Source organism: Bos javanicus, chromosome 7 (assembly GCF_032452875.1).
Source record: "Bos javanicus breed banteng chromosome 7, ARS-OSU_banteng_1.0, whole genome shotgun sequence".
NCBI lineage: Eukaryota > Metazoa > Chordata > Mammalia > Artiodactyla > Bovidae > Bos > Bos javanicus.
Genome location: NC_083874.1, coordinates 41,570,615 through 41,594,928, shown reverse-complemented (window position 1 = coordinate 41,594,928; position 24,314 = coordinate 41,570,615). Strand labels below are relative to the sequence as shown.

The window sequence follows — 24,314 nt, the reverse complement described above, 5'->3', positions numbered from 1 at the left end:
CCTTTATGTACTTTATAAGAAGGAGAAGGCTGATACCTTGTTAACATGGAATTTAAGTGATTCATTTGCCCAAATGTGAAATGCTGTCATTCCTATCATAAGCACATGAATAAATAAGAAGTTTGAAAATTTTAAATAACTTCAGAAGACAGCTACCTATGTAGCATGGTAAGCGAATGGATTTGAGTGCCAAAAGTTCTTCCATTTCAATTTTTAACTCTATATAAAAGAAATTTTGAGTAGCAACTGGTTCTCTGTGTCTAAGAATTCTGATTATTAAATATTATATATAATTGATATTTTTATGAAGAATTTTCCATTACATCGTTCTTACAAATTATTACTAGTAGGGATTTTGGAAAATTGTATTTCAGACACATTATCTAAAAAGATAATTTGATTTTCTTAAAATACACTTTTAAACACTTTTCTTCAGTTTGGTAGAGGGAAAAAAATCTTTGGAAGAATATAATTCCACACCACATTTTGTTTTATTTTGTCCCCTATGTTTATGTTGTAAATAGAGCTATCAAATGTGGATTATTGTAGTTGAGCAAATTAAGGGGCAATGAATACACTTCTCAATTACTTTAAATTCAGAATGCATATTTTACCCATTTGTTTTCACTACAACAGAAATATTGCAAACTTATTTTCTGAAATTGTTTCCAAAAACACTGGGATATATTTATTTTACAGTCATTAATTAATTGTATCAAGAGGGAAAAGGAATATGCATTTTTAAAACCACAAGCTGGACATTAGCCAGTTGGAAAATGAGAATACATGCAACCATGTCTATGGCTTTATGCCACAGGTTCAACAAGGCCCCTCTTACTCCAAATCTTCTCCATTGGGATTCTTCTGTTGTCAAAGCATAATCCATGCCACTTAATAGATAAACACTATTCCCCCTTCATAGAACACAGCCTTGTTGTGGCAAAGGGGCTTGTGTAATTCAATGAAGCTATGAGCCATGATATGCAGAGTCACCCAAAGTGGATAGGTCATAGAGGAGAGTTCTGAGAAAATGTAGTCCACCAGAGGAGGGAATGGCAAACCACTCCAGTGTTCTTGCCTTGAGAATCTCATGAACAGTATGAAAATGCAAGAAGATATGCCAATGGAAGATGAGACTCCTGCCTCAGAAGATGCTCAATAAGATACCGGGGAATGGAGGAGAAATAGCTCCAAAAAGAATGAAGAGGCTGGGCCAAAGCAGAAATGACACTTAGCTGTGGGTGTGTCTGGTGGTGAAAGTAAAGTCTGATGCAGTAAAAAATAATATTGCATAGGTACCTGGAATGGTAGGACCACGAATCAAGGTAAATTGGGCATAGTCAAGCAGGAGATGGCAAGAGTGAACACTGACGTTCTAGGAATCAGTGAATTAATAATGGACGGGAATGGGTGAATTTAGTTCAAATGACCATTATATTTACCACTGTGGTCAAGAATGCCCTAGAAGAAATGGAGTAGCCTTCATAGTCAATAAAATAGTCTGAAAAGCAGTACTTGGGTGTGATCTCAAAAACAATAGAATGATCTTGGTTTATTTCCAAGGCAAACCATTCAACATCACAGCAATCCAAGTTTATGCCCCAACCACTAACACTCAAGAAGCTGAAGTTGAATAGTACTATGAAGACCTCCAAGACATTCTAGAGCTAATGCCAAAAAAAGATATTTTTTTCATCATAGGGGATTGGAATGCAAAAGTAGGAAGTCAAGAGATACCTGGAGAAACAAGTAAGCTTGACCTTGGAGTACACAGTGAAGCAGAACAAAGGCTAACAGAGTTTTGCCAAGAGAACACATTGGTCATAGAAAACACTCTCTTGAAACAACACAAGAGATAATTCTGGACATGAATATCACCAAATGATCAACACTGAAAGCAGACTGATTATATTCTTTGGAGCCAAAGATGGAGAATCTCTATACAGTCAGCAAAAACAAGACCTAGAGATGACTGTGCATATTGCTGACCCTGCTTGCTGCATCAGTGGTATTGCTGATTCTGTACGTTATGGCAGTTGTCTGCTGTTCACATTGTCTGCACTATTTGCTGAACCCAGGGCAGGTAAGGAGTGAGCTAAGAGGTCAGAAGAAGACTCGAGGAGCCAGGAACCATAGGAACTGCAGACACGTTTATTCTCTCCTGGCTGACACAGCAGTTGTAGCAGCAGACACGCAATATTCTCTCATCTTGTGGCTGACCCAGTGGACACAGCTGTGTTACAGCAGTAATTCCCCCTCTTTCTAGGTGGAGCCCATATATCCCTACAGCATAAAGTAGCTCATGACCAAGTGAGTTCCTTGTGATGTGCATGCACAGTGATATAAATGATCTCAGCTGTTACATAGTCCTTCTTTATAAAATGTGGGGTGAGAGAGCCTGAACATGCTATCGTGGCTAATTTGATCTTTCCCTACACTGTGGCTCAGATCATGAGTGACTTATTGCAAAATTCAGGCCTAATTTGAAGAAAGTAGGGAAAACCACTAGACCATTCAGATATGACCTAAATCATATCCCTTATGATTATACAGTGGAGGTGACAAATAAATTCAAGGGATTAGATCTGGTTGATGGAGTGCCTGAAGAACTATGATGGAGGTTCATAACATTGTACAGGAGGCAGTGACCAAAATCATCCCAAAGAAAATGAAATGCAAGAAGGCAGAATGGTTTTCTGAGGAGGCTCTACAAATAATTGAGAAAAGAAGATAAGTAAAAGACAAGGGAGAAAGGGAAAGATATACCCATCTGAATACAGAGCTCCAGAGAATATCAAGGAGAAATAAGAAAGCTTTATTAAGTGAACAATGCAAAGAAGTAGAGAAAAAAATAGAATGGGAAAGTCTAGAGGTATCTTCAAGAAAATTGGAGATAGTGAGGGGAAATTTTGTGCAAGGATAGGCACAATAAAGGGCAAAAATTATAAGGACCTAGTGAACAGAAGAGATTAAGAATACACAGAAAAAACTATACAAAAAAGGTCTTCATGACCCAGATAGCCACGATGGTGTGGCCACTCAGCCAGAGCCAGACATCCTAGAATGTGAAGTTAAGTGGGCCTTAGAAAGCATTACTACATACCAAGTTAGTGAAAGTGATGGAATTCCTCCGGAGCTATTTCTAATCCTAAAAGATGATGCTGTTAAAATGCTACACTGAATATAGCAGCAAATTTGTAAAATGCAGCAGTGGCCACCACAGGACTGGAAAAGGTCAGTTTTCATCCCAGTCCCAAAGAAGGGCAATGCTAAAGAATGTTCAAACTATCTTAAAATTGCACCTCGCACATGCTAGCGAGGTCTTGCTCAAAATCCTTCAAACTAGGCTTCAGCAGTTTGAGAACCAGCAACCTCCAGATATATAAGCTGGGTGTAGAAAAGGCAGAGGAACCAGAGATTAAATTGCCAACATTCTCTAGATCATAGAGAAAGCAAGGGAATTCCAGGAAAACATCTACTTCTGCTTCACTGACAACAATAAAGCCTTTGACTGTGTGGACCACAACAAACTGTGGGAAATTCTTAAAAAGATATGACTACCAGACCACCTCATATTTCTCCTGTGAAACCTGTAGTCAAGTCAAGAAGCAACGGCTAGAATCAGACATGCAAAAATGAACTGGTTCAAAATTGGGAAAGGAGTATGTCAAGACTGTATAATTTAACCCTGCTTATTTAATTTGTATGCAGGGTACATCATGCAAAATGTCAGGTTGAATGAGTTACAAACTAGAATCACAATTTCCAGGAAAAATATAAACAACCTCAGGCATGCAGATGATACTATCTTAATGGCAGAACGTGAAGAGGAATTAAAGTGCCTCTTGATCAAGGTGAAAGAGGAGAGTGGAAAATCTCGTTTAAAACTCAGTACTCAAGAAACTAAGTTCATGGCATCTTTTTCCATCACTTTATGCCAAATAACAAGAGAAAAAGTGAAAACAGTGACCCATTTTATTTTCTTGTGCTTCAAAATCACTACAGATGGTGACTGCAACCATGAAATTAAAAGATGTTTGCTCCTTGGAAGAAAAGCTATGACAAACTCAGACAGTGTATTAAATAGCAGAGACATCACTTTGCCAACAAAGGTTCATATGGTGAAAGCTATGATTTTCTAGCAGTCATGTATGGATATGAGAAAAGTGAAAATGAAAGTCGATCAGTTGTGTCTGACTTTCTGTGACTCCATGGACTATACAGTCTGTGGAATTCTCCAGGCCAGAATACTGGAGTGTGTAGTCTTTTCCTTCTCCAGGGGATCTTCCCAACCCAGGGATCAAACCCAGGTCTCCTGCATTTTTTACCAGCTGAACCACAAGGGAAACCCAAGAACACTGGAGTGGGTAGCCTACCCTTCTCCAGAGGATCTTCCGGACCCAGAAATCGAACCAGTGTCTCCTGCATTGCAGGCGGATTCTTTACCAACTGAGCTATCAGAAAAGGCCATGGATGTGAATTGGATCATAAAGAAGATTGAGCCTGAAGAATTGATATTTTCAAACTGTGGGACTTGAGAAGATTCTTGAGAGTCTCTTGGATTGCAAGAATATCAAACCAGTGAATCCTAAAGGAAATCAATCCTGAATATTCATTGGAGGGACTGATGCTGAAGCTAAAGCTCCAATACTTTGGCCACCTGATGCAAAGAGCTGACTCGTTGGGAAAGACCCTGATTCTGGGAAAGATTGAGGGCAAGAGGTAAAGGGAGTGACAGGATGAGATGGTTGGTAGCATCGCCAACTCAATGGATTTGAGTTTGAACACACTCCAGGAGATAGTGAAGGACAAGGAATCCTGATGTGCTGCAGTCCACGGGGTCACAAAGAATCAGACATGACTTAGCAGCTGAATAGTAGTAACAAAACACCATTCAATTCTCATTCTCACTCACCTCATCTCCCCATCTCAATGTTAAACTTCCCAGTTGATTTCCACTGATTTAACATTTCACAAAGAATAATCTCATTGTTTGGTTGATATTTGTAAAACTGGATCACAGAAGGTCAAGAAATTAGTCTATAAAGTAAGGCAGGAAAGGAGGAGCCATTGGAACATTTTCCTCTCCTCCTTGGTAAACTGTCTGACGTTTGTGCTCTTCTTTTTCTGTGTCCTTGAACAATCCCCTCCCTCCCTCCAGTTGTTTATACTCATCTGAAGTTAACATCTGGTCACCATTCAACACTGAATTCCAGGGGCTGCTCTCAACCTTTTATTTTACCCAACTTACATGTCACAGATAGAACTGATATCTATGAGCTGTGCCCATTCTTCATGAACATCAAGACACAGCAAATACTTTATAGCACCCATTTGTGTGTGAAACTACAGCTACAGATCCAGATCCCTTGGGAACAGCAGCCATGTAGTAGTCAGATTTTACTCTCATTTAGCTTTTATTTTGGATTATGGTATAGTATAGGAAATATTAATTGAATAATTGAATAAATGAGTTTGAAATTTGATATCCTGCCTCTTTTTTTTTTTTTTTATATCCTGCCTCTTTTTGTGTAATAAATTACATACTTCAAAACTTGGTTCAGATGCCACCCCATGGAGGTTTCTTCTCTAAATCTTTCTGCCACTTTGAATTTATATATTTCCCTCTGTCCTTTGTGCAGTTCTGCATTCTAAACCTACTACTTGCAGAGAACAATTAACCTCCACTAAATGCCTTCAGAATTCACCCACGTGGAACAAAGAAGGCCATATAAAGTTGGGCAGAGACAGGATTATCTCAGTAATAATTAACCACATTAAAATGAGCATGTTTTCTTAGGTATTATGCCATTTACATTGCCACAAAGCAGAAGACAAATTCAATAAAGGAGTGAGGATTGATACTTTAGCTGTTTATGTTGAGTAAGTGTTTATTTATAGAAAAGTAGCACAAATAAGAATAGTACAAACCACATATCCTTTCCTCAGAATCCCCAGTTGTTAATATTCTATAGGTTTTGCTTCATTATCCCCCATTTAATCAATTTCAAAGCATCTTGTAACTTTTTTCCTTTAAACATTGTTATTATGGGTTTCCAAAGAATATATATATTCATCTACAAAGTCATAGTGCAGTTATCAGCTTCAGTAAATAACATTGATACAGTATAATTGTATAATGCATTTTGAGTGGAGAAGGATTGGAGAATTTGAGAGTTTTCTCATTCAAGGAAGGACTTCTCTAAAAAGGTGTGAAAATGAGATATCATAGTATAAAATTCTAAGCAGTGCTGTTGGCATAAGAATCTAAACTTACGAAATGTAAAGAGAAGGCAAAACAAATTAATACAAAGTTTCTTACTTTATAGTTTCTTGAAAAACAATTCCCATGTTCAACATTTTCTTCAGAGCCCCCATAACATCCTTATTCCTTAGACTATAGATTAAAGGGTTTAGTACAGGAGTGAGTATGGTGTAAAAGACAGATACCATTATGTCCTTCTCAGGTGTGTGGTAGGAGTTGGGAAGCATATATGTGTATATGGCAGCCCCATAAAAGAGGATGACCACAGTCATGTGGGAGGAACAAGTTGCAAATGCCTTCTTCTGACCCTCTGCTGAGTTCATCCTGTGAATGGTGAGGAGGATAAAGTAATAAGAGCCTGAAATGATTGTCACAGGAATGAGGAGCATGAGGACACAACACAGGTACATGAAAATCTCATAGAGGGAGGTGTCTGAGCAGGAAAGCTTTAATACAGCAGGAACTTCACAGAAGAAATGATGGATCTCCCGGGATCTGCAGAAGGGGAAGGTCATGGTGATGGGAGTAAACAAGAAGCCATCCACTGAGCCCAGAAACCAGCAGCCAGATGCCAGGAAGAGACACACCCTGTGGTTCATGAGGACAGGGTAATGGAGAGGATGGCAAATGGCCATGTAGCGATCACAGGCCATGGAGGCTAGAAGGAAAAATTCTGAACCTGCTAGTGTCACATAGAGGAACATCTGAATCCCACATTCAGGAACTGAGATCTTATTTACACCTGTGATCTGGTCCATGAGCATCTTAGGTACAGTAACAGAAATGTACATCATGTCCATGAAAGACAGCTGACTGATGAAAAAGTACATGGGGGTGTGGAGGTGAGCATCAGAATATATCAAAAACATCAGAATGATATTTCCAGACAAGGCCATCAGGAAAACCACAGAAATGACCAAACAAAGGAGAGTAGGGTGTTGTGATTGACTGAAGATTCCCACCAGGGTGAAATCTAATCTTTCAGTGTAGCTGGTCATCCAGGTGTTATTGTCCATGAGGTTTCACCTAGACCACCAAGGAGAACTTTGAAGTTAATGAATTACTTATAGGAATCTACCAGCTGAAAGGAGTGTTTACGGAGAGTGTGCACATATGTGTATGTGTGTATGTGAGTGTGTATGTGTATGTGTGAACCACTCAATTGTGCTAACAAGAGGAAATTCTATGACTCTGTAGATATGGAGTTTTAAAAGTATCTATAATTTTACAGATTACTAGAAAACTAGTATTTCACAACTGTGGGTCTAAAAAATTGCTAACTTACAGCTATGTTGCTGCAGTTGAAGTTTATGACATCTGATGATGTAATGTCCTTCATGGACAAGAATAGAAATTTATGTAGTGTCTGGCCTATGCAAACACAAAAAGTAAATCACTTTTTTTAAAAAAGATATCACACTCTTCTAAAATGCTTTTTATAGAACTTGGAATTTTACTATCCCCAGTTTAAGGATCCAACTGGGAGTTTTAAAACTCTTGGAGGTGTATTACATGTAAGAAAGGTTTATAATAGCCAGGACATGGAAGCAACCTAGATGTCCATCAGCAGATGAATGGATAAGAAAGCTGTGGTACATATACACAATGGAGTATTACTCAGCCATTAAAAAGAATACATTTGAATCAGTTCTAATGCTGCTGTGTCACTTCAGTTGTGTCCGACTCTGTGCGACCCCATAGACGGCAGCCCACCAGGCTCCCCCGTCACTGGGATTCTCCAGGCAAGAGTACTGGAGTAGGGTGCCATTGCCTTCTCCCAGTTCTAATGAGGTGGATGAAACTGGAGCCTATTATACAGAGTGAAGTAAGCCAGAAAGAAAAACACCAATACAGTATACTAACGCATATATATGGAATTTAGAAAGATGGTAACAATAACCCTGTATATGAGATAGCAAGAGAGACACTGATGTATTGAACAGTCTTTTGGATTCCTCGGGAGAGGGAGAGGGTGGGATGATTTGGGAGAATGGCATTAAAACATGTATAATATCATTATGAAACGAGTCGCCAGTCCAGGTTCGATGCACGATACTGGTTGCTTGGGGCTGGTGCACTGGGACGACCCAGAGGGATGGTACGGGGGGAGGAAGGAGGGAGGAGGGTTCAGGATGGGGAACACGTGTATACCTATGGCGGATTCATGTTGATATATGGCAAAACCAATACAATACTGTAAAGTTAAAAAAAAGTTACTGAAATATAATTTAAGGAAAATCGATACAAAACATTTGAATCTCTTTTGTCTACAGGACTGGGTGATACTGTGAGGCACTGTGGTTATGTGGAGTGTACATATACATATAATTATGTATATATTTAAATTTTAAACAAATATATCTATGTGGTGTGTGATAATTCTATATAAATAAATATGGATAAATGTATAATATGTTTTTTAAATGGTATCCTGTTTAAGCAGAGCTTTATCTAGAAATCCATTTTATTTCTGTCTGGTACATGTGTTTCCAAGTTGAAAATTCATCTGCTTTAAAGGGTTACTGACATCTATCAGACTAAATTTTGGTTATTTCCCCAAATGTTATCTGCTTTCATACGCATCAATTAATTATTCTTGGAAACTGAGATGAAGAAAGGAAAACTGAACAACACTGTGATATTTCTGACACTAATTCATTGTTTCTTCTTCTATCTTGCTGCTTATAGCCAGCCTTGTACTAGTCACTGAACATGAACCAAAGGCAAATTAAACTTGATTAGATTTAAGGAAATCACATTCGTCTATTCAGGGGAAATACTATATAAATGTGATTTAAAGTATACAAAATAAATAAAAATAAAAATAGACAAAGAAAAATAGACAAAAAATACAATCTGACCTTTCTTAGGGAATAAGGAGTAGCTTCTTATTCTACTTTTTTCTCTTATAAAGATTAAACCTTTAAATTTCTCAATTTCAGACATGTAAAATGTTAAATTTCAAAAGCTATTGCCAATGAGAATGAAATATTGGCTCCTCTTTCTGGGAAGAGTTTAGAGCATGTTATGATGCAGGGATATTTCAGGAATCATGTTTAAGTTTCAGATATACTTTGTAATAATTCTCAAGGCTAATTATAATATTCAACTTATTATCAGTTCTGAGTTCCAGAGTACTAAAAGAAGTAGATAACACTACAAAAGATTTCTTGATTTCTTGATATCATTATAAATGTCTAGCAAACCTAGGATGCATTTCATTAAAAATATAACTTTTATGTTAAATTCTACCTTCAGTGGCAGAAGAAATCTGGCTCTGAGCAAAATTGAAAAACAGTTAAATAAATTTCAAAACAATGCATACTGATCAAGTTTATACTTGTGATTAAAGGAAATCAAGGACTGGAGAAGTGATCAATACATGTGAAGACCTTGAAGCTATTTACTAAGCAGATGGAGGGAGACCAAGGAGGGTACTTGCTGGGCTCTGGACAAATCCCTGCTGCACTTTGGTAAATGGAGCGGTCACTGCTATTAAACCACACTAACAACCCACCCAAGACACCAGACAGTGTTTCCTTCTCTGTCTGTATAGCAACTTTGCCCCTTATTCATTCTCAAATTATCTAATCTAATTCCTTGAACTTCATGTAAACAGTTTTGTGCATATTTAAATTGGGAAATTATTGCCAGTAGTGGTAGGATAATATACAACCTTTATATGAAGCTGACAGCATTCCAGGAATTGTTCCAACTCTACTACATTTGATCTTTTCTGAGAGCCTGTGAGCCTACTTACTCATTTTACTTTCTCCTTTTAAAAGTTAAAAAGATCAGGTTCTCAGGGTATCTGCTTAAACACTACACAACTAAGTTGAGTGAGAATCCTTATCTTAGCTCAAGAGTTGAACCCACAGACTTTAATTCTGCCTCTTGTCTCTTGGGGACATAGTCTTTCCTCTATAGCAGACAATTTGGGTGGTGGGTCAGCCATTGCCAGTTTCATTAGGAAAGTGTAAATATGACTGAAACATTTATTTGCAGTGTTTTCTAACCCCCAGAAAACATCCCTATTCAAAGTAAAATGAGTAGCTCTTACTTTGTAAAATTTTAGGGTCAGAAAAAAAAAGTATATTTAATAACATAGGAAGAATATATATTACTTTCTCTACAAATAATTGAAAAACAAAGAGCCACTCTCTAACATATTGCAGTAAATGCATGCTACATAAAGAGATTCAAAAAGATAAAGCACCTTTTCTTTCCTCTTTAAAAATAGCTAGCTAAAAATAGGAAAAAAAATATCTTTAAGAACTAATAGAATGTATCAGAAACAGAACACATCAAGAAAAATCATTACCTTTGGCTCTTGCAGTTCTGTCTGCTTGTCTGGTTGAACCCAGCATTAAGTGATGTTGGTAGTTTCATCCAGATGAGATAATGTAGTATTTTAGGTTAGGTGTACGAAGAGAAGTAGAGGAATGACATCACCCCTGGTTATGCTATGCCCATTTAGGAAGTGGTTGAAAGTTATCTGTTGATAAATACCTCTGAGACTATAAAAAGGAATGCAATTAAGAAATCTAAAGAAGCTAATAGGTCTCCGCATTGCACTTTTCTGAGTCTTTTTCCTCATCTATTTTTATAAACACCTTAAAATTTTTTTCAATCTTAATATTTATTAACATTTTAACCAGTATTAACAATAATCACAAATTTCAACATCACCAATAAATTATTTAGATATGGAAGTATACAAGTTAGTTTCTAAGTAAACTTTTCATTAAAATGTATTTTCATATATGTATAAATTACATTTTTCCTCATTTAAATTCAAGCAAAATTTGTGAAAAAAATACTTTTCATTTTTTGATTGAAGGATAATTGCTTTACAATATTGTGGTGGATTTTGCCAAATATCAACATGAATCAGCCACTGGTACATATATGTTCCCTCCCTCTTGAATCTCCCTCCCACCTCCCAGTCCATTCCACCTCTCTAGATAGTCACAGAGCCCTGGCTTGAGTTCCCTGAGTCATCTACCAAATTCTCACTGGCTATCTATTTTACTAGGGTAGTGTATAGGTATGCATGCTACTCTTCCATTCACCCCACCCTCTCCTTCCCACCCCCCACCCCCAGATCCATAAGTCTGTTCTCTATGTCTGCAGCTCCATTGCTGCCCTGCAAATAGGTTCATCAGTACCCTCCTTCTAGATTCCATATATCAATTCAGTTCAGTTCAGTCGCTCAGTTGTGTCCGACTCTTTGCAACCCCATGAATTGTTGCATGTCAGGCCTCCCTGTCCATCACCAGCTCCTGGAGTTCACTTAAACTCATGTCCATCGAGTTGGTGATGCCATCCAGCCATCTCATCCTCTGTTGTCCCCTTCTCCTCTCACCCCCAATCCCTCCCAGCATCAGGGTCTTTTCCAATGAGTCAACCCTTTGCATGTGGTGGTCAAAGTATTGGAGTTTCAGCTTTAGCATCAGTCCTTCCAAAGAACACCCAGGACTGATCTCCTTTAGGATGGACTGGTTGGACCTCCTTGCAGTCCAAGGGACTCTCAAGAGTCTTCTTCAACACCACAGTTCAAAAGCATTAATTCTTCAGTGCTCAGCCTTCTTCACAGTCCAACTCTCACATCCACATGTGACCACTGGAAAAACCATACCCTTGACTAGACGGACCTTTGTTGGCAAAGTAATATCTCTGCTTTTGAATATGCTATCTAGGTTGGTCATAGCTTTCCTTCCAAGGAGTAAGTGTCTTTTAATTTCCTGTCTGAAATCACCATCTGCAGTGATTCCATTATATGTGTTAATATATGATATTTGTCTTTCACTTTATGACTTACTTCACTCTGTATAATAGGCTCTAGGTTCATCTACCTTATTAGCACTGCCTCAAATGCATTCTTTTTATGGTTGAATAATATTCCATTGTGTATATGTACCACAGATTCCTTATCCAATCATCTGTCAAAGGATATCTAGGTTACTTACATGTCCTGTGTGTGTTAATCTCTCAGTCATGTCCAACTCTTTGTGACCCCATGGACTGTGGCCTGCCAGGCTTTTCTGTCCATGGGATTCTCCAGGCAAGAATACTAGAGTGGGTTGCCATTCCCTTCTCCAGAGGAACTTCCCAACCCAGGGATCAAACCCTGGTCACCTGCATCACAGGCAGGTTCTTTACTGTTTGAGCTACAGGGAAGTCCTGTTTACCTGTCCTAGCTATTGTAAATATTACTATAATGAACATTGGGGTACATGTGTATTTTTCAATTGTGGTTTTCTCAGGGTATATGCCCAGTAGTGGGGTTGTTGGGTTGTATGGTAGTTTTATTCCTAGTTTTTTAAGGAATCTTCATAATGTCTCCCAAAGTAGCTGTATCAATTTACATTCCCACCAACAGTGGAAGATGGTTTCCTTTATTCCATAGCCTCTCCAACATGTAGTGTATGTAGAAAATCTCCAGCATGTAGATTTTCTGATGATGGCCATTCTGACCAGGGGACTTCCCTGGTGGCTTAGCTGGTAAAGAATCCACCTGAAATGCAGGAGACCTGGATTTTATCCCTGGGTTGGGAAGATCCCCTCAGAAAGGGAAAGGCTACCCACTCCAGTATTCTGGACTGGAGAATTCCATGGACTATAGTCCTTGGGGTCACAAAGAGTCGGACATGACTGACTGACTTTCACTTTACATTCTGACAGGTGTGAGGTGATATTTCATTGTAGTTTTAATTAGCACTTCTCTAATAATGAGCAATGTTGAACATCTTTTCATGTGTTTATTAGCCATCTGTAAGTCTTTTTTGGAGTAATGTCTGTTTAGGTCTTTTGCCCACTTTTTGATTGTGCTGTTTGTTTCTCTGGTATTGAGGTTGTATAAGCTGTTGTATCTTTTGGAAATTAATCCTTTGTCAGTTGTTTCATTTGTTATTATTTTCTTCCATTCTGAGGGTTGTCATTTCACTTTGTTTAGAGTTTCCACAAAAGCTTTTAAGTTTAATTAGGCCCCACATTTTTTATTTTTGTTTTTATTTCCATTATTCTAGGAGGTGGGTCATAGGGGATCTTGCTTTGATTTATGTCATTGAGAGTTCTGCCTGTGTTTTACATTAAGAGTTTTATAGCTTCTTGTCTTACATTTAGATCTTTAATCAATTTTGATTTTATCTTTGTGTATGGTGTTAGGAAGTGTTCTACTTTCATTCTTTTTCAGGTAACTGTCCAGTTTTCCCAGCGCCACTTATTGAAGAGGCTATATAGATACACATTTTGAAACTCACAGTTCAACTGATTTGTTAAAACAGTAGCACTACTTAGTACTATAGTCAAAACTGAGAGCAGATCCTTCACATTATTGTCTTGGTCACTCGGTTAGATTACTGAATGCATACTTTCTTTTGCTCCTCATGTGGTATCAATGTTAGTTTAATGTTATATTTATTTTTTCAATGTTTCCAATTTCTTTTTAATTAAAAAATAGTTTCTAGCTTTAATCAAAATGTAATTTACATATTGCATCATGTAAGTTTAAGATGTATATGATGCTATATATTTCAAAATTTTTTTTGTTCAGTTGCTCAGTCCTGTCCAAATCTTTGCAGCCTCAGGGACTTCAGCACACTAGGCTTCTCTGTTCTTCACCTTCTTCCAGAGTTTACTCAAACTCATGTCCATTGAGTAGGGGATGCCAACCAATCATCCCATCCTCTGTCATCCCTTTCTCCTTCTGTTTTCAATGTTTCCCAACATCTGCATCTTCTCCAATGTGTCGGCTCTTTGCATCAGGTGGCTAACGTATTAGAGCGTCAGCTTCAGCATCAGTCCTTCCAATGAATATTCAGGCTTGATTTCCTTTAGGATTTACTGATTTGATTTCTTACTGTCCAAGGAACTCTCAACAATCTTCTCCAGCACCACAGTTTGAAAGCATCAATTCTTCAGTGCTCAGCTTTCTTTATTGTGCAGCTCTCACATCTGTACATAATTACTAGAAAAACCATAGCTTTGACTATATGGACCATTGTAGGCAAAGTAATGTGTCTGCTTCTTAATACACTGTCTAGTTTTGTCATTGCTTTTCTCCCAAGGAGCAAGCATCTTTTAATTTCATGGCTGCAGTCACCATCTGCAGTGGTCTTAGAGCCTAAGAAAATAAATACTGTCACCATTTCCATTGTTTCCCTATCTATTTGCCATGAAGTAATGGGACTGGATGCCATGATCTTTGTTTTTTGAACGTTGAGTTTTAAGCCAGCTTTTGCACTCTCCTCTTTCACTTTCATCAGGAGACTCTTTAATTCCTCTTTGTTTTCTGCCATAAGGATGGTGTCATCTGCATATCTGAGGTTATTGGTATTTCTCCCCACAATCTTGATTCCAGCTTGTGATTCATCCAGCCCAGCATTTCACATAGTGTACTTTGCATGTAAGTTAAATAAGCAGGGTACAATATATAGCCTTGATGTACTCTTTTCCCAATTTTGAACTAGCCATTTATTCTATGTCTGGTTCTACCTGTTTCTAATTGACCTGCACACAGATTTCTCAGGAGACAAGTAAGATTGTCTGTCCCAACTCTAAGATTTTTCCACAGTTTGCTATGATCCACACAGTCAAAGGCTTTAACATAGTCAGTGAAGCAGCAGTAGATATTTTCCTGGAATTTCCTTGCTTTCTTTAAGATCCAATGAAACTTGCCAATTTGGTATCTGGCTCCTCTGCCTTTTATAAATCCAACTTGTTCATTTGAAAATTCTCAGTTCACATACTTCTTAAGCCCACCTTGAAGGATTTTTGAGCATAACTTTACTAGCACATGAAATGAACACAATTATACTTTCTTTGGTATTGGCCTTCTTTGGAACTGGAATGAAAGCTTTCCTTTTCTAGTCCTGTGAGCTTCCCTGGTGGTTCAAATGGTAAAGAATTTGCCTGCAGTGCAGGAGACCAGGGTTTGATACTCAGGTCAGGAAGATCTCATGGAGAATGGAATGGCTACCCACTTCAGTATTCTTGCCTGGAGAATCCCATGGACAGAGGAGCTGGTGTACTGTAGTCCATGGGTTCCAGAGTCTGATATGACTGAGCAACTAATACTTTTGAGTACAGCACTTTAACAGCATCATCTTTCAGAATTTTATATAGCTTGGCTGGAATTTCATCACTTCCACTAACTTTGTTCATAGTAATGCTTCCCGTGATGGCGCAGGAGCAAGGCGGCTGTGACGGTGCAGGAGTGTGGCCGAGAGGAGCTACCCCACGTTCAAGGTCAAGGGTGGTGGCTGCACTTTGCTGGAGCAGCCTGTGAAGAGCTACTCCACGTCCAAGGTAAGAGAAACCCAAGTGAGAAGGTAGGCACTGAGACTGAAACCACAATCACAGACAACTAGCCAGTCTGATCACAAAGACCGCAGCTTGTCTAACTCAGTGAAACTAAGCCATGCTGTATGGGGCCACCCAAGACGGACAGGTCATGGTGGAGAGGTCTGACAGAATGTGGTCCACTGGAGAAGGGAATGGCAGACCACTTCAGTATTCCTGCCTTGAAAACCCCAATGAACAGTATGAAAAGGCAAAAAGGTAGGACACTGAAAGATGAACTCACAAGGTTGGAAGGTACCCAAGATGCTATTGGAGATCAGTGGAGAAATAACTCCAGAAAGAATGAAGGGATGGAGCCAAAGCAAAAACAATACCCTGTTGTGGATGGGACTGGTGATAGGAGCAAGGTTCGATGCTGTAAAGAGCAATATTGCATAGAAACATGGAATGTTAGGTCCATGAATTAAGGGAAATTGGAAGTGGTCAAACAGGAGACGGCAAGAGTGAACATTGACATTCTAGGAATCAGCGAACTAAGATGGACTGGAATGGGTGAATTTAACTCAGATGACCATTATATTTACTACTGTGGTCAGGAATCCCTTAGAAGAAATGGAGTAGCCATCAAAGTCAACAGAAGAGTCTGAAACGCAGTACTTGGATACAATCTCAAAAACGACAGAATGATCTCTATTCATTTCCAAGGCAAACCATTCAATATCACAGTAATCCAAGTCTATGCCCTGACCAGTAATACTAAAGAAACTGAAGTTGAATGGTTCTATCAAGACCTACAAGACCTTCTAGAACTAACACCCAAAAAAGATGTCCTTTTCATTACAGGGGACTGGAATGCAAACGTAGGAAGTCAAGAAACACCTGGAGTAACAGGCAAATTTGATCTTGGAGTACATAATGAAGCAGGGCAAAGGCTAACAGAGTTCCACTAAGAGAATGCACTGTCACAGAAAACACCCTCTTCCAACAACACAAGAGAAAACTCTACATATGGACATCAAAAATAGTCAACATCAAAATCAGATTGATTATATTCTTTGCAGCCAAAGATGGAGAAGCTCTATATGGTCAGCAAAAACAAGACCGGGAGCTGACTGTGGCTCAGATCATGAACTCCTTATTGCCAAATTCAGACTGAAGTTGAAGAAAATGGGGAAAACCACTAGACCATTCAGGTATGACCTAAATCAAATCCCTTATGATTATACAGTGGAAGTGAGAAATGGATTTAAGGGACTAGATCTGATAGACAGAGTGCCTGATGAACTATGGATGGAGGTTTGTGACATTGTACAGGAGACAGGGAGCGAGACCATTCCCAAGAAAAAGAAGTCCAAACAATCAAAATGGCTGTCTGAGGAGGCCTTAGCTGAGAAAAGCTAAGAATAGCTGAGAAAAGAGAAGTGAAAAGCAAAGGAGAAAAGGAAAGATATACCCATTTGAATACAGAGTTCCAAAGAATAACAAGAAGAGAAAAGAAAGCCTTCTTCAGTGATCAAAGAAATAGAGGAAAGTAATAGAATGGGAAAGACTAGAGATCTCTTCAAGAAAATAAGAGATACCAAGGGAACATTTCATGCAAAGATGGGCTCAATAAAGGACAGAAATGGTAGGCAGCTAAAGAAGCAGGAAATATTAAAAAGAGGTGGCAAGAATACACAGAAGAATTGTACAAAAAAGATCTTCATGACCAAGATAATCACGATGGTGTGATTCCCTCACCTAAAGCCAGATATCCTGGAATGTGAAGTCAAGTGGGCCTTAGAAAGCATCATTATGAACAAAGCTAGTGGAGGTGATTCCAGTTGAGCTGTTTCCAGTTGAGCTCTTTCAAATCCTGAAAGATGATAATGTGAAAGTGTTGCAGTCAATATGTCAGCAAATTTGGAAAACTCAGCAGTGGCCACAGGACTGGAAAAGGTCAGTTTTCATTCCAATCCCAAAGAAAAGCAATGCCAAAGAATGCTCAAACTCCTGCACAATTGCACTCATTTCACATGCTAGTAAAGTAATGCTCAAAATTCTTCCAGTCAGGTTTCAACGGTACGTGAACTATGAAAACTTCCAGATGTTCAAGATGGATTTAGAAAAGGCAGAGTAACCAGAGATCAAACTGCCAACATTCTATGGATCATTAAAAAAGCAAGAGAATTCCAGAAAAAAACCCATCTATTTCTGCTTTATTGACTATGCCAAAGACTTTGACTGTGTGGATCAAAACAAACTGTAGAAAATTCTTAAAGAGATGGCAATACCAGACCATTTGACCTGTCTGTTGAGAAATCTGTATGCGGGTCAGGAAGTGACACTTAGAACTGGACATGGAACAACACACTGGTTCCAAATTGGGAAAGGAGTGGGTCAAGGCTGTATATTATCATTCTGCTTATTTAACTTGTACACAGAGTACATCATGAGAAATGCTGGGCTGGATGAAACACAAGCTGGAATCAAGATTGCTGGGAGAAATATCAATAACTTCAGATAAGCAGATGACAGAAAGTGAAGAAGAACTAAAGAGCCTCTTGATGAAAGTAGAAGAGGAAAGTAAAAAAGTTGGCTTAAAACTCAACATTCAGAAACTAAGATCATGGCATCTGGCCCCATCACTTCATGGCAAATAGATGGGGATACAGTGGAAACAATGACAAACATCAAAGTCTGATGTCAAACACTGTTTGATGACAAACAGTGACATCACTGCAGATGGTGACTGCAGCCATGAAATTAAAAGACACTTGCTCCTTGAAGAAAAGTTGTGATCAACCTAGAGATCATATTAAAATGCAGAGACATTACTTTGCCAACAAAGGTCTGTCTAGTTAAAGCTATGGTCTTTCCAGGAGTCATCTATGGATGTAAGAGTTGGACTATAAGGACAGCTGAGTGCCAAAGAATTGATACTTTTGAACTGTGGTTTGGAGATGACTCTTGAGAATCCCTTGGACTGCAAGGAGATCCAACTAGTCCATCCTAAAGGAAATCAGTCATGAATATTCATTGAGGGACTGATGCTGAAGCTGAAACTCCAATACTTTGGCCACCTGATGTGAAGAAATAACTCAACGGAAAAGACCGTGATGCTGGGAAAGATTTAAGGTAAAGGAGAAGGGGACGACAGATGATGAGGTTGTTGGATGGCATCACCGACTCAATGGACATGAGTTTGAGTAAACTCTGGGAGTTGGTGATGGACATGGAGGCCTGGCATGCTGCAGTCCATAGGGTGGCAAACAGTCGGGAACTGACTGACTGAACTAAACTATCTGAACTAGGTTTCTCATAGTTTTTCTTCCTAGGAGTAAGTATCTTTTCATTTCATGCGTACAGTCACCATCTGCAGTGATTTTGGACCCTGATATAATAGAGTTTTGCCAAGAAAATGCACTGGTCATAACAAACACCCCCTTCCAACAACACAAGAGAAGACTCTATACATGGACATCACCAGATGGTCAACACCAAAATCAGATTGATTATATTCTTTGCAGCCAAAGATGGAGAAGCTTTATACGGTCAGCAAAAACAAGACCGGGAGCTGACTGTGGCTCAGATCATGAACTCCTTATTGCCAAATTCAGACTGAAGTTGAAGAAAGTGGGGAAAACCACTAGACCATTGAGGTATGACCTAAATCAATTCCCTTATGATTATACAGTGGAAGTGAGAAATAGATTTAAGGGACTAGATCTGATAGAGTGCCTGATGAACTATGGAATGAGGTTCATGACATTGTACAGGAGACAGGGATCAAGACCATCCCCAGGAAAAGAAATGCAAAAAAGCACAATGGCTGTCTGGGGAGGCCTTACAAATAGCTGTGAAAAGAAGAGAAGCAAAAGCAAAAGGAGAAAAGGAAAGATATAAGCATCTGAATGCAGAGTTTCAAAGAATAGCAAGAAGAGATAAGAAAGCCTTCTTTAGTGATCAATGCAAAGAAATAGAGGAAAACAACAGAATGGGAAAGACTAGAGATCTCTTCAAGAAAATCAGAGATACTAAAGGAACATTTCATGCAAAGATGGGCTTGATAAAGGACAGAAATGGTATGGACCTAACAGAAGCAGAAGATATTAAGAAGAGATGGCAAGAATACACAGAAGAACTGTACAAAAAAGATCTTCATGACCCAGATAATCACGATGATGTGATCACTGACCTAGAGCCAGACATCCTGGAATGTGAAGTCAAGTGGGCCTTAGAAAGCATCACTACCAACAAAGCTAGTGGAGGTGATAGAATTCCAGTTAAGCTATTCCAAATCCTGAAAGATGATGCGGTGAAAGTGCTGCACTCAATATGCCAGCAAATTTGGAAAACTCAGCAGTGGCCATAGGACTGGAAAAGGTCAGTTTCATTCCAATCCCAAAGAAAGGCAATGCCAAAGAATGCTCAACTACCCCACAATTGCACTCATCTCACACGCTAGTAAAGTAATGCTCAAAATTCTTCAAGCCAGACTTCAGCAATATGTGAACCGTGAACTTCCTGATGTTCAAGCTGGTTTTAGAAAACGCAGAGAAACCAGAGATCAAATTGCCAACATCTGCTGGATCATGGAAAAGGCAAGAGAATTCCAGAAAAAACATCTATTTCTGCTTTATTGACTATGCCAAAGCCTTTGACTGTGTGGATCACGATAAACTGTGGAAAATTCTGAAAGAGATGGGAATACCAGACCACCTGATCTACCTCTTGAGAAATTTGTATGCAGGTCAGGAAGCAACAGTTAGAACTGGACATGGAACAACAGACTGGTTCCAAATAGGAAAAGGAGTACATCAAGGCTGTATATTGTCACCCTGTTTATTTAACTTCTATGCAGAGTACATCATGAAAAATGCCAGGCTGTATGAAGCACAATCTGGAATAAAGACTGCCAGGAGACATATCAATAATCTCAGATATGCAGATGACATCACCCTTATGGCAGAAAGCAAAGAGGAACTAAAGAGGTAGGTTTTTATTGAGGTAGGTTTTGTAACAATGAAAAATGAGAAAGAGAAATTAAGGAATTAATGCCATTCACCATTGCAACAAAAATAATAAAATATCTAGGAATAAACCTACCTAAGGAGACCAAAGAACTGTATACAGAAAATTATAAGACACTAATGAAACAAATCAAAGATCACATAAATAGATGGAAAGATAGTCTGTGTACCTAGTTTGGAAGAATCAATATTGTGAAAATTACTATACTACCAAATGCAATCTGGTAATTGCATTTGACTATACTACCAAATGCTATCCCTATCAAATTACCAATGGAATTTTTCAAAGAACTAGAACAAAAAATATACAATCAACATGGAAACACAAAAGACCCTGAATAGCCAAAGCATTCTTGAGAGAGAAGAATGGAGCTGGAGGAATCAACCTTCCTGACTTCAGACTGTACTACAAAGCTACAGTCATCTAGACAGTTTGTTACTGGTACAAAACCAGAAATATAGGCAAATGGAACAAGATAGAGAGCCCAGAGATGAGCCCACACACCTATGGATACCTTATTTTTGACAAAGGTTGCAAGAATATGCAATGGGGCAAAGATAGTCTCTTCAATAAGTGATGCTTGGAAAAGTGGACAGCTATGTGTAAAAGAATAAAATTAGAACACTTGCTTCCTAACACCATACACAAAGATAAACTCAAAATTGATTAAAGCCCTAAATGTAAGACCAGAAATTATAAAACACTTAGAGCAAAACATAGGCAGAGCAGTTGATGACATAAATCAAAGCAAGATCCTCTGTGATCCATCTCCTAGAGTAATGGAAATAAAGTAAAAATAAACAAACGAGACCTAGTTAAACTTAGACAACCCTAAGAATGGGAGAAAATAATAGCAAATGAAACAACTGAAAAAGGATTAATTTCAAAAATATACAAGCAGCTTATACAGTGCAATACCAGAAAAGAAACAATGCAATCCAAAAGTGGGCCAAAGACCTAAACAGACATTTCTCCAAAGATATATAGATAGCTAACAAACACATGGAAAGATAGTCAACATCTCTCATAATTAGAGAAATGTAAATCAAAACTGCAGTGAGATAACACCTTATACCAGTCAGAATGGCCATCCATCAGGAAGTCTACAAAATGGAAATGGTGAAGAGAAAAGGGAACACTTTGGCTCTGTTGGTGCAAATGTAAATTTATACAACCTCTTTGGAACACAGTATGGAGATTCCTTAAAAAACTAAGAATAAAATCACCATCAGTTCAGCTCAGTCGCTCAGACGAGTCCGATTCTTTGCGACCCCATGAACTGCAGAACTCCAGGCCTCCCTGTCCATCACTAACTCCCAGAGTCTACCCAAACCCATGTCCATTGAATCAGTGATGCCATCCAGCCACCTTAACCTCTGACATCCCCTTCTCCTCCTGCCCTCAATCTTTTCCAGCATCAGGGTCTTTTCAAATGAGTCAGCTCTTTGCATCAGGTGCCCAAAGTATTGGAGTTTCAGCTCAACATCAGTCCTTCCAATGAACACCGAGGACTGATCTCATTTAGGATGGATTGGTTGGATCTCCTTGCAGTCCAAGGGACTCTCAAGAGTTTTCTCCAACACCACACTTCAAAAGCATCAATTCTTCGGTGCTCAGCTTTCTTCACAGTCCAACTCTCACATCCATACATGACTACTGGAAAAACCATAGGCTTGACTAGATGGACCTTTGTTGACAAAGTAATGTCTCTGCTTTTTAATATGCTGTCTGGGTTGGTCATAACTTTCCATACAAGGAGTGAGCGTCTTTTAATTTCATGGCTGCATTCACCATCTGAAGGGATTTTGGAGCCCAGAAAAATAAAGTCAGCCACTGTTTCCCCATCTATTTGCCATGAAGTGATGGGACCGGATGCCATAATCTTCATTTTCTGAATGTTGAGCTTTAAGCCAACTTTTTCATTCTCCTCTTTCCCTTTCATCAAGAGGCTCTTTAGTTCTTCTTTGCTTTCTGTCATAACGGTGGTGTCATCTGCATATCTGAGGTTATTGATATTTTTCCTGGCAATCTTGATTCCAACTTGTGCTTCTTCCAGCCCAGCGTTTCTCATGATGTACTCTGCATATCAGTTAAATAAGCAGGGTGACAATATATAGCCTTGACATACTCTTTTTTCCTATTTGGAACCAGTCTGTTTTTCCATGTCCAGTGCTAACTGTTGCTTCCTGACCTGGCTACACGTTTCGCAAGAGACAGGTCAGGTGGTCTGGTATTCCCATCTCTTTCAGAATTTTCCACAGTTTATTGTGATCCACACAGTCAAAGGCTTTGGTATAGTCAATAAAGCAGAAATATATGTTTTTCTGGAACTCTCTAGCTTTTTCAATGATCCAGTGGGTGTTGGCATTGATCTCTGGTTCCTCTGCCTTTTCTAAAACCAGCTTGAACATCAGGAAGTTCACAGTTCATGTATTGTTGAAGCCTGGCTTGGAGAACTTTAAGCATCACTTTACTAGAGTGTGAGATGAGTGGAATTGTGCATTCGTTTGAGCATTCTTCAGCATTGCCTTTTTTTGGATTGGAATGAAAACTGACCTTTTCCAGTCCTGTGACCACTGCTGAGTTTTCTAAATTTGCTGGCATATTGAGTGCAGCACTTTCACAGCATCATCTTTCAGGATTTGAAAGAGCTGAACTGGAATTCCATCACCTCCACTACCTTTGTTCATAGTGATCCTTCCTAAGGCCCACTTGACTTCACATTCCAGGATGTCTGGCTGTAGATGAGTGACCACAGCCAGACATTATCTGGGTCATGAAGATCTTTTTTGTACAGTTCTGAATATTCTGCCATCTCTTCTTAATATCTTCTGCTTCTGGTAGCTTCATACCATTTATATCCTTTATTGAGCCCATCTTTGCATGAAATATTCCCTTGGTATCTCTAATTTTCTTGAAGAGATTTCTAGTCTTTACCATTCTGTTGTTTTCTTCTATTTCTTTGCACTGATCGCTGAAGAAGGCTTTCTTAGCTCTCCTTGCTATTCTTTCGAATTCTGCATTCAAATTGGTATATCTTTCCTTTTCTCCTTTGCTTTTTGCTTCCCTTCTTTTCATAGCTATTTGTAAGGCCCCATCATACAGCCATTTTGCTTTTTTGCATTTCTTTTTCTTGGGGATGGTCTTGATTCCTGTCTCCTGTACAATGTCACAAACCTCTGTCCATAGTTCATATGGTACTCTGTCTATCAGATCTAGTCCCTTAAATTCATTTCTCACTTCCACTGTAAGGGGCTTGATTTAGGTCATACCTCAATGGTCTAGTGTTTTTCCCCACTTTCTTCAATTTCAGTCTGAAGTTGGCAATACAGAGTTCATGATCTGAGCCACAGTAGCTCCTGGTCTTATTTTTTCTGGCTGAATAGAGCTTCTCCATCTTTGGCTACAAAGAATATAATCAATCTGATTTCAGTGTCGACCATCTGGTGATGTCCTTGTGTAGAGTCTTGTGTTATTGGAAGAGGGTGTTTTCTATGACCAGTGCGTTCTCTTTGCAGAACTCTATTAGCCTTTGTGCTGCTTCATTCTGTATTCCAAGGCCAAATTTGCCTGTTACTCCAGGTGTTTCTTGACTTCCTATTTTTGCATTCCAGTCCTGTATAATGAAAAGGACATCTTTTTTGTGTGTTAGTTCTAGAAGGTCTTGTAGGTCTTCATAGAACTGTTCAACTTCAGCTTTTTCAGCGTTACTTGTTGGGGCATAGACTTAGAT

The 24,314-nt window shown here is 38.9% G+C and overlaps 1 protein-coding gene across 1 annotated transcript; it reads right to left on the bottom strand.

Annotated features, from left to right (window-relative positions):
• Window positions 1–6,234: 6,234 nt before the first annotated feature.
• Window positions 6,235–7,281, bottom strand: LOC133252030 (olfactory receptor 2T29-like). Its single transcript, XM_061424787.1, has one exon. It carries the CDS (start codon window positions 7,279–7,281, stop codon window positions 6,319–6,321), a length of 963 nt encoding a protein of 320 aa, XP_061280771.1. The 3' UTR covers window positions 6,235–6,318.
• Between the last annotated feature and the right edge of the window lie 17,033 nt (window positions 7,282–24,314).

Coding starts and splice junctions, on each gene's coding strand:
- LOC133252030 (XM_061424787.1), bottom strand. CDS start 7,281: ATGGACAATAACACCTGGATGACCAGCTACACTGAAAGATTAGATTTC.